We start from the raw sequence: 12163 nt of genomic DNA on the forward strand, positions 1-12163 counted from the left end.
AGATGTATTCAACTTACGACTGATTTTATGTCAAAACCAAATAAAAGATTAAATTCAAAATTTAAATCGAAAATCAAAATATACTAGATTGATTTTAGTTTTACCAGCTTTTATATATAAAAAATAGGACAAGAACCTAAATAGATGAGTGAGTAACCATAGGACAGATTCGGGTCGGGTCATGCTTATCCTCTATCCGGCTCTAAATATTGACTAAGTCTAATTTTTAATTCCAAACCTAGACTCGATGAGACCCAACTCTATTCAGGACTGATAATGATTACGGCATGCCGGTTGAGCTGGTAGGGTCGAATAATACTCACCCTACTTCCTATGGTAACCAAATTAATGAAAATTTACTATTTCTAGTGTTGCAATGAAAATGTTGGTACCAATATCATTCTTTACAAACGTGTATAAAGTTAATTTTAGAGTAACCAATATTTATAAAATAAAAATGTAATTTATTAGCTAGACTTTCCACATTTATGGAGTATTTTCCAGTTGGTTTTGAACCCATTCATCGTAATCTTGTATCATCTGCTGAAGTAGCATTGGCACAAGCTTATCCACCAAAGCTTGCATCATTCTGTACATATTAACAACACTTCTATATTATAACTTATGAATATGAACAAGTTGCATGTTGATAACTCATGTAGAATCATATAATACAATGAGGACAAAGGTGCAGCAATGAAAAATAAGGACACATGTTTTCAAAGAAACTATTCAATTAAACTTGACCAAGATGGATATAATCTTCAGAAGCAAAAACCGGAACGTTTTTATTTTTTTGTAAGCAAAAAGAGAACATAATGAACACAAGGAGATAATCTTATCTCCATAAATGCCTCCAGCCTTATGCACATAAATGGAGATACTGTGTATGTACTTGATCGTGTGAACTCAAGCCACTAAGCAATTATAACCTTACTATTGTGTTAAGGGTCACCCTTTGGAAGACAAGAAAAATGGAAAAAAGCTCACCTAAATGAATAGGGATCAACTGTCCTACATTTTGTGTCTCATTGTGCCTCAGTCCAATGAAAAGTTGTCATATATTTGAAAATAAAAATAACATAAAGTAACATTTTATGCTATTTGGTGAGACATAATTGGCTTGGGACATGAAAACGTGAAGTTTTTGGAATAGAAGATCCTGATTCCACCTAAACTCTCTAAAGTGGGGGTATATCAGCCATTGGATAATTAAATAGATTGAGATTTTATGTGTTAAATCAAATCATTGGTGGATACAGCATCGCTTTCTCACCTTAAAAGTACTCCCTATTCTCTTTTGATATTCGATTGTTGGCTCATTCCGAACATTTTGCATGACCTACTACTTAAAAAAAAAGTATATCCCAGTAGAAAGAAAATCATCAAATTCGCAGTAAGCTTCCAAGCTCTATGTCTTCTAGACCAAGTTGTACCTTTTGTCTTCCAAACCTCAACCCATGATGAGTTTGTCCCAATAGGCTATGACCTTAGAATCTAGAGAGCCCATCACATAGCCCCTACTATAAGCTAATTGTTGAATATGATTCCAATCTTCTTGAATCAACTTTTTCTTATTTATCATTTATGTCAAAACAACATCCAATAATTTTGTGCAGATACTGAAGAATCACTAGGAATTCCAATATTTTGTAATACAAATATATTATGTCATAATTGGAAATGTCATTATCCAACTAGAAAGCTTAGATCTTGCAAAAACATGTTAAGGTAAAAGATTTAGTTGACAATAAATTTCTATGGTTTTGCACAGATTATATGCAAAAGGGTAATGAGGAGGAGAAACTATGCAACCAATCATAATAAAATAATAGCTGATGATTTTTCCTTAAGTTTAGTCCATAGCAAATAATCAATAGATATAACTTATATATATAAATACTATGGAACCCTGATAATCACTCTGTCTCATAAATGATAAATTAAAATATTTATGAAATTACTCACAAATTTCCAGGGCGTTCAACAGCTGATATAGGCAACATGGTAAATGGACGTGTGTAGATCTGCAAATATCAAATTCAAGCAGCATAACAAATATCATTGCCACTCTTTTACCTTTTATGAGGAGAAACAAATTCAGATATTATACTATATGCAATACTTATATCTTTTATGAGGAATAAGAATGACCTCCAGTGTGAGATTCAACTTAACATCAACTTCTAAAAATGATTCAGCATCATCACCACCACCCCATGTCATGTGATTTCTCATAAATGCTGCAAATCCATAGCAATAAATAATAAGCATTACATTACTCTAACAAAGTTCTAAACAACCACTGAAAGAGAACAAAAATGTCACATGAAACAAAACATGCATATAGGATTGAATTCAGCAGAAAACTGTGTGGAAAATCAAACTTTTAGAAACAACATCATTTCAAAAGTTTTGAGAATGTTTCTCCTTAGATATAGAGAAAACCCGTTTTAAGCCTCCTTAAGTCATCAGTCAATGAAAGGGTCAAACTGTATAAGTTCCTAATTGGTACATATCAATTTATACAATATAAGTATAAATACTATAAACTATATAGTATAAATGTATACTGTCAGGCCTTATACTACATACCAAATATGTCAATTCATTAAGTACCATCGCGTTTCGAATTGCTCTATTTGTACCCATCAGAAATGCAAGTTCCCAAAATTTTCAGTGGAGGGTACTTCTGAAGGTGGCATGAGTATGCTATAAGGAGTAGCATCATCTTCAAAGGGGGTTCCTTTTAGCCCCCACATAGTAAAATTAACAAACCTCACCCCATTTTCCCTCTCCTAAACTACCTTCTTACTCTCCCTTATTTCATCTTCTAACACTCTCCCTCACTTCATCTTCTCCCAATCATTCACTTCTTCTCCAAGTCACTCATACAATTTCAAAGATACACAATAACTTGTGTCCTGTATTTGTAAATTGGAGGGTGTGAAGGAGACATGAATAGGGGACAGTGAAAAATAAAGGAAATAAAGAAAGAGAGAGAGGGATCATGCATTGAATAGTGCCAAAAACAGTTCGATGATATTTTTTTTCTTTTCATTTTGGTTAGCTACTTTTATCCTCCAACGTTGTTCACACTCCAAACCTTTGCTCAAACATTCTGCACAATAAATTGATGGTTATGTCACCTTTGTCACGTATTTGAAATATATTTCTTGACACACACTTGGTCATGTATGTGAAAAAATTGTACACACATGACCAAGCTAGCGTATATGTAGCGAAGGTCAGGTATATCATATGTGAGCTTGGTCACGTATGTGTACAATGGGAAGAGTTTTTTGGGCTTTTTTGCAATTAAAGTGGGGGTGAGTTTTATTGAGTGGGGGTTAAACTGATCTCCACATTTCCCTTTATTTTTAGGCAACACAGATCGACTAACTTATAAAATGCTTATTTGGTCTAACCATGGGAGGCAATCCTATACGAAATGGGAACACCCCGATATTGTGGGACTAACTCTCCCAATGAGGGTTTTCTCCATACGCATGACTCAAACTCTGATCTTGCTCAAGGAAGAATAAGCATGTGTCACTTGAAATAACCATCCGTTGGTTAATCAAGGCTTTTATAGCAAATAAAAAAATTATACATTAATTGATGGAAAATTTTATATCCCGGAGGAAAAAATACGTGACAGAGATTCTATACTATGCTCAAATTACATCTATAGATACCTGAAAAGTGGTTGTTTTGCTCTTCCACAAGTTCTGAACCCTCAAACTGTGTTTAATATAGTGAAGCATCCAACAAATTGAATGAAATGAGTGACTTAAGGAATGATGAAAAGATGCAGGTTCAATAAAACTCTACTTTTTTATGGTATAAAATCTTAGGGCATATATATTCATGCTTTAGGCAAATGACTAACATTTCTATAAAGCACATGAAGACTGGAAAGTAGAAATAAGCAACTTGATTCCTATTTACACAGATACACACACAGTTAGGACATTCACTCTTGTGCAAAATGTGGCGTACTTATACCATTTGATGACTCCTTAAAAAATTGTTTTAAGCAATCCGGCTCCTGAATTGCACTTAGTTAAAGATACAATGAGTGTTTTTAGTCCCTCTCGCTCTCACCAAAGAATAAAGTTGTAACATCATGTTCCAAACTAGTTATTTAACTTTTTGGAGGGAGCACACCTTACAAGAAAGCATCTCAACCAAGCAATCTTCATCTGTTGAGGTAACTCGCAGATCCATCGAAGGGGCAGCTTCAAAGTTCAAAAATTGAAGTTTAGGTAGTGCACACCTATACAAACAAGAAATAATTAAATGATCTCAGATTTACACTTCTGCAACAACACAGGTGCATTAACATATTTGCTAGAGTTCATAAATAGAAATAAGTATTTGTTGTCTAGAATCCAGGAGAGCTATATAATTGTTTGACTTGCTCATCAAACATTTGAAATATAAGGAGCGGAGATTTTAAATACAATAATTATCTTTAAAATTACCCAATTTAGTCCACATTTATAATCCAAGTTTACAAATTGTCCTCATTTACGATGTTCATCCTGGACAATATGATCTAGACCTACCTTTTCTATGCCGACAATTACACATGCTCAAGTTTGTTGACGTAAGGATTAGAGTCGAGTGTATTCCTACATTTTATTAGCCTGGGAACTTTAGACTTCGCTCTTGTGCTTAGCGAAAGTCCTTCATGGTAAGTGAGAAAATTCACTTCGAAAATGAAAACTTTTGTTTCACAGCTCATAATATTAGAAAAGGTAACAAGATTTGCATTATCCAAAATCCGAAACATTTAAAACAATAAGTTAAGTCGGTAATAAAGAACTAAAGAAGCATACTTGTATGTGTTATCATCAAGAGGTTGAAATGATTGCAAGGCCCTTGTATTCAAGACTGCTGCAATTCCACTAGAGTGGCTTAGAAATTCACTAATATGATACTTCTTTCCTCCAAGATCATCACTATATGTTGGAAGCTTAACTCTCTCCTTTTTTTCAGCAAATAAGTTCGCTTTCTTTGAATTCAAATCTGAAGAAGTTACCGCATTTACCTTGACGTCCGTTTTCTGCCTAAAAATTCAAATTTATGACCGAAAAAGGAACAATTATTAGCAAAGAGCAAACATTTGAGGCGAGCAATTGGATAGAAACAAAACAAATGCCAGAGTTCAGCAACACATCTCGCAGGACTAAGGTTAGAGCCGTTAATCGCAGACATAAAGCTATAGTTGGAACTTGGAAGTGTAGCTGAAAGCTATCAGCTTGGTGATTAAATCGGAACTATATGATAAGATTAGCTTATAAGCTAGCTGATAGATATAAAACGACATAGGCTCCTAGCTTATAAGTCATTAGTCCCTCAAGTAACTTATCAAATACGAGCTCATAAGCTCAGCTTATTGTAATAAAACTCTTTACCAAAGGTCATCAGGTAGCTACAGTTGCATGGTATGCCATACCCGGATCTATGCACTTCATCAGTTTTAACATTATCATTACAATACTATCTTTATAATGAACCTTTTTTTTTATCGGCAATTGTTAGTATGTTAGTATTTTGTTGTGGGTGGGACTCCACCCTTAACCTCCTTCACCCTAACCACCTTATAACTCCCATTTTCGTTGATTGTGGGACTCGAACCCACAAGGTCCTGCACTTCATTCCTTAAGTCCTCCCTCTTCACCATCAGACCACCTTATGACTCAACCTTTATAACGAACCTGACACATGGTCGATGGAGTTCGGTACGCATTACATAGGCTAAACAAGGGAACCATGTAACTGAGTATTTTTTGGTCAAATAAGCTAGTGAAGTAGCTTTATATAAGGTAGTTGATGAAATTAAGAGAAAACGATGTATAAACTAACAATGTACGAGTTTTCATATAGTGTCTGTCCAAATCCCAAAATAGCGGATGAGGTAGTGACTATGTATGAATCTTTACACTCTAATATTAATACAGTTGGGGAGAAGTCCCATACTTATCACGTGACAGTATTACTCGATGTCGTGTTATAGAGACTCTCAAAACAACAATATTGCAGCCGCAATTGCGGTCTATAAAAATAGTAAAATGTAAAAATAGAAAGACTAACCGGTGGGAGAATTTAGCGAAGATGTGAGATGAATGTGTGAAGCAGTTACTCAACAACATATCCTTTACTGATACAAAAAAAAAGGAGAATATGAAAGTGAAATTAATGTTGAAAGAGAGAAAATATGAAATTGAAAATAATGTTGAAATGAAATGGAAGAAAAAGCAGCATATTAATAATAATAATAATAATAATAATAATAATAATAATAAGAACCCATTAATGTGAGTATCCGAAGAAGGAAGAAGATTGAAAGAAAGAAATTGTGTACGATTCGGTCCAATAAATAATCTCATCTCATCTTGTTTTCACGCAGAAACTTAAACTACTGGTTTTTAACTGCTCTCCACGTCACCTTACACCTACATATTTTGGTATGACGCATAAAGTAATCTTTTTCGGGTATGTGATTGAGCCAACAATGGAAAAAATGAGTCTTTAATTTTTTAATCAATATAGTGAATCAATAAAATTTTATATTACTATTTCTATGTCTTCTCGACCTTACACTTACATTTTAATATCTATTCTAAATTTATCTTTTTTGGGAAGCTCAAGTTTACATAAACAGGATAAGGCAACGACTTACAGTGTTAGGATTTATATTTTCTAAAATATTACTCTCTATTTTATTCAAAATGAAGGATATATGATATGTTACCCTTATTTTACGATGAAGATCACTTGGGAATAAGTTTTTTAAATTTACTTCTTATTCTGGTCATCGATTCTAGGAAATTAAAAGGTTTGAATTAATGAGTAGATCTAATCCATTAGATATTTATATAATTGATGGCAAAGATGAAGAGTAAGTTTAAAAAATTTAATCTTAAAGTAAGTGAATTTCTCCCCTTATTTTATTATGAGAACTAATCACTTATATTTTTTACTTGTGCGTAGAAAATTAATCTTTTTCGAGGATATGATTGTTTTTCCAACAAATATTACTCACGTGAACTAAATCTTTAATTTGGTTATGCGAGGATCTAGTGTGATCTTATATCATTAGACCAATATTTTATTGGTAAATATAGTTTATTGGATTACACAAAATATTATTTAAGAATTTAAATCTTGATTTGTGAAGTTCAATGAAAATATGGGATTGAAAATTTAAAAAAGTGGGAAAAATATATTTTCTATTCCTTAACTAGTCTAATCTACAAAATCCAATAAGTATTTCTTAACTAGTATCTACAAAATCCAAAAAAAAATAGATAGAAAAATACTTGTTTCATATGATTTTCTTAATTATAACTTCTTCTTATTTTTGCAATGGCAATGTTCTTGTGACTTCATTATTCAGTAGTAAATAATAATAATGAAATTAAAATAAGAATAAGGATTATTATCTATTCTTTTATATTTATATCTAATAGTGTGTACAGACACTTCGTATTTGTCGGTAAATATTGTGTGATACTACATATTCAATTTTTATATATTTCATTTTTTGAATTAAAATGTATTTGTTGTGTTCGATGTACTTTATATTATATTTTGTTTGTTTATGATAATGTTTAATTTAATGTGAGATATGTGGTTAATTAATGTATTGTGGTAGTTGTTTAGGATTATATAGTTTTTTTTATAAAAATTAAATAATATTAAAGGCAATATAGGAAATGAAAATTACATTATAAGAGAAGTTATTCAAGCTTTGGCTTTATATATAGTATATATATTATTACTAAAGCTAAAACAAGTAATAGTTATCACCATGACATAATTTTTATATTCCAAATTTATCATTTGTAATCTCTCTTATTAATAACTACTATAAAATTTCACACATTACTTCCATTGATTTTATTTTTTATATTAATATATCATTAATCTTCTACACATTCTCTTACTTATATATTCACTCTCTATTGAGTTCATATATTGTATTTCTTATATTTAAATTGTTTTTTTTAAATAGTATAACATGAAGATGATACATTCTATATCAGAAAAATAAGAATGTGAGTCGATCGACACGAAATACCGATCGACACACTAGTATTTTATAAAAGGCATTGTTATCAACCAATTTCATATAAAAATGCTCATGTTGTAAATAACATTATTCAACTTTAATTATGTAATAAATGATTTAAATTTTATCAAGTCAAGCGGTCTCTAATCTATGACATTTTTCAAAAAATGGATTGTCTAATTTTATATTTGCTGATTTTGGTAAAAAATATTTTTTTCTGCTTTAACTGTCTTTAAATTTATTTAATTCATTAAATAAAATAATTATTTACAGAAAATATTAAAAGTAATAAAGTGACGAAAGATAATCCAATTTATTAATTTTTTGCTTAAACTTTTAACAAGCAAAGAACGACGACTTAGATTCTTCGCGTCAAACCAAAAAATTAGAAACTAAAATTATGACATGTGTATTATTATTTTTTATTTTTAGAAATACTGTATTTAGATAATGATTAAATATTATAATTTTAGTAGGTTGAGATAAATTATCTATTAGTATGATGAGATACTTTATTATCTTATATGATATAAATGAACTCAGCAAAAACAAAATAAATAATCAAGGTGTGAATCTTCTCCAATACTAAAGAATCTAGTATTAGAAGTGAGGTCTATATGTGTCACCATTATATTCGATACCGAAGAAGATTTGGATTAGATCATCAAATACTTTAGTCTCTTATTTAAAGCCAAAATATGCTTTGCTAAAGTATGAGTAATCTAATTTCCCTTTCTAAATGCATGGCCCCAAATCACACATTCGGACAACCACCATATTAGGCCATGTGGTGTTGTGCCCTCTCCCTTTTTTCGTACTTTCGAGAAAGACTTTTGTAAAGACATATATTTATAAATATAATGAATAAAATCTTGATAAGTTATTACAAATTTAACTATAATTAAAATTTAGTTATAATAAAGTGATAACATCAAACAACAAAAATGTATACAATTTTTGTTACAAATATGACATATTGAATAAGTTTTATCGCGCCTAGATTTTCGGTTACGCGACCTCTTAGAGTCGCCACTACATTTTATGGTTAAAAATGTAGAAAAATCTTTAAAGCTCAATCACATTGGGCTTTTGGATTTTTTATATCCAGGTTCGGGAGTCGATTACGAATTGAGGGAGGTATTAGCACTCCGTTCGTCCGTAATAAAACGGCACCCTAACTAATTGCATACATTGAATGCCCTTAATTTATTTAAATTAAATTGTTTAAAGAAAATATTTTTTTATTTTTTATTTGTGTCTGACAAGTTCATATTGCTCCTACGTATCTCCGGGTGCAATAAGGAAATCAAGACTACATAGTTCTTAAATTTTTTAATTTGGTTTGATTAAAAGATTTGGTTTGGATTTAATTGAAGTGGAATTAATAGATAAAGAGTCAACATTAATTGCTTACCCTCTTCCCACTTCGATAGATAGCAGACACAGTACAAGTGATCGGGACCGATTCTCGGCTCAAAGTGAAGAGAAAGATGCAATACGAGTTGTAACCTCACTATTGAATCCTAAAACAATTAAAACTTGTTATTATTTTTATAAAGTAAAGCTTAGAAATTTGTTTGAATTTAATTGAAATGGAATTAATAAACGCAGAATCAACATTGATTGCTTACCCTCTTTCCATTTCGATAGATAGCAGAAGTAGTACAAGTGACCGCTACCGATTCTCGACTCGAAGTGAGAAGAAAGATACAATACGAGTTTTAACTCCGCTATTAAATCCCAAAAAAAAAATATTTAAAACCCCCTTTGTTTATTTTACTTTTAAATGACTAACACATTTTTAAAGATAGAGAATTAATAAATGAAGAGTCGACATGGGTCATTAACCATATTCTCACCTTGATAAATAACAGGAGCAGTACAAATGAACACAACTGATACTTGGTTCAACGTAAGAAGTAAGATATGACACGAGACGTAACCTCATTATTACCTTCTCATGAAAATACTTTTATTTGTTAAAAAGGACAAAACTTTTAGTTTAAAATATATTGTTATTAAATTCATCGATACTACATTTATGTGATTAATAAGCAAACATTATCTTAAGTTGAGGTAATATTATTTTATAAATATAGCAAAACAAACAACAATCAAAATATAACAAATGAAAAGTAAATGAATATAAAGAATAAATAGAAATATTATTATTATTATTATTATTATTATTAGTATTAGGCACGTGAATAAAGGGGATTGGGGTTTTTTTTATCAGATTGGGGATTTTGGGGACATTAGGGTAGAGAGGTGGTTCTCTCCTCCATTTGAGCCGGCACCTCTCTTGTTGATGGAGGACGGTATTTCTGGCTAAGCATTGAAACGACTCTGGCGGAGCGAGTGGCGGAAGGAGTTGAACCGTTCACGGTATTAGCTACGGGTTCGTGAACTCAGGTCCACCTGACTGTGAAGAGATGCACCGCGCCTGGGTTGCGATTTGGCAGTGGCGGTGGTGTCGTTCATGACATCGGCGTTGATAGGAGCACGCGTTTCTGTTCCAACACGACTTGTCGGTGGAGATGGAGTTTCCGTAATTCTAGCGGCGATGGGAGGAAGGTGAATCTTTGAACCACCTCATCTCCTTCTTCTTCTCCGGCCAACTTACTGGTACGACATGATTTCCGACCTCACATGCTGATTTCGCAGTGGTTAGGGGTTATGGAATAGGTTATCTCTTCTGTTTTCTTTTACATCTTCTCCGGTTGACACTTCGGCATGATTTCTGACTTCACACCTTGATTTCGCGGTTGTGGGGGTGTTGGGACAGATTGACATTTTTATGTTTTCTTTTAGGTTCATGGTTTACCGAATGGGGACATTGATAGATGATTGATTGTGGTTTTAATTGATGAGTTACGGAAATGAACTCTATTACTGAGTTAATCTACTGTTTATGATTCCATATTACATATGTTTTGTTATTAGAAAGAAAGTGATTCTGGTTTAGGTGTTAGTATGATGTGAATGAATTCAATTTATGCGTTGTTTTCTGTTTGTTCAAGCGAGATAGCATAAATGTTCACGAGTTTCCAGTGTTATAACATATAAATCAATGACATAAGAATATGTATGAATGTGTTTTTGTTTAGTGCAAGTATTATCAATGTCACTGACATATACATTGTAATGTTGTATGAGAATTATTATGAATAGCAGAAACTAAACGAATTACTTTTGCTTGCAAACAGTGATGACCTTTAGTGTTTTAGATGAAAGTATATACATGTATATTTCAGTATTTAAACATGAAGAAAGTATGATGGTTGCACAATGAAAATATGTGTATGGATATATAGATTGAAGATTGGTTCACAAGTAGTTGTTAGCTGATAAATGAACCTGGATATATAGTTTAAACGCCCTAAGAAACCTCTGACTTCCTTCTCAGTTCGGGGTGCTGGCATTTCGATGATTGCTTTGACCTTCTCAGGATCTACTTCAATTCCTTTCTGGTTGACGATGAAACCAAGGACTCGCCCTGATTTAACCCCAAAACTACATTTTGTAGGATTTAGCTTGAGACTATACTTTCTGAGTCGTTCAAACAACTTCTTTAAATTCTCCATGTGTTCCCCCTCTGATTTGGACTTGTATATGATGTCGTCTACATAGATCTCCATCTCCTTATGCATCATGTCGTGGAAAAGAGCTACCATGGCCCTTTGGTATATGGCCATAGCATTCTTAAGACCAAAAGGCATGACTAGATAGCAAAAGGTTCCCCATGGGGTGATGAAAGTAGTTTTATCCACATCTTCTGAAGCCACTTTGATCTGATGGTAACCTGAGTACCCATCCATGAAGGACAAAAGAGCATGGTCTGCAGTGCTGTCGACCAATACGTCTATATAAGGTACCGGAAAATCATCCTTTGGGCTAGCTTTGTTCAAATCTCGGTAGTCAACGCAGATCCTGAGTTTGACTCCTTTCTTTGGTACTGCCACAACATTGGCCACCCAACCTGGATATGTAGAAACCGTCACGAATCCAGCATCTAGCCATTTCTCCACCTCCTCTTTCACCCTTAAGGAAATATCTGGCTTTATCCTTCGTAGCTTCTGC

General features: G+C 32.5%; 1 protein-coding gene across 1 annotated transcript; it reads right to left on the minus strand.

The window, feature by feature from the left end:
• On the minus strand, positions 338–6426 carry LOC109350694. Its single transcript, XM_019591956.1, has 8 exons — positions 6319–6426; positions 6103–6169; positions 4845–5075; positions 4171–4279; positions 3699–3744; positions 2155–2243; positions 1969–2027; positions 338–589 (listed from the first exon to the last, which is right to left on the minus strand). Exons 1-8 carry the CDS (start codon positions 6320–6322, stop codon positions 487–489), a joined length of 708 nt encoding a protein of 235 aa, XP_019447501.1. The 5' UTR covers positions 6323–6426; the 3' UTR covers positions 338–486.

The sequence above is a fragment of the Lupinus angustifolius genome, chromosome LG06 (assembly GCF_001865875.1).
Source record: "Lupinus angustifolius cultivar Tanjil chromosome LG06, LupAngTanjil_v1.0, whole genome shotgun sequence".
Taxonomy (NCBI): domain Eukaryota; kingdom Viridiplantae; phylum Streptophyta; class Magnoliopsida; order Fabales; family Fabaceae; genus Lupinus; species Lupinus angustifolius.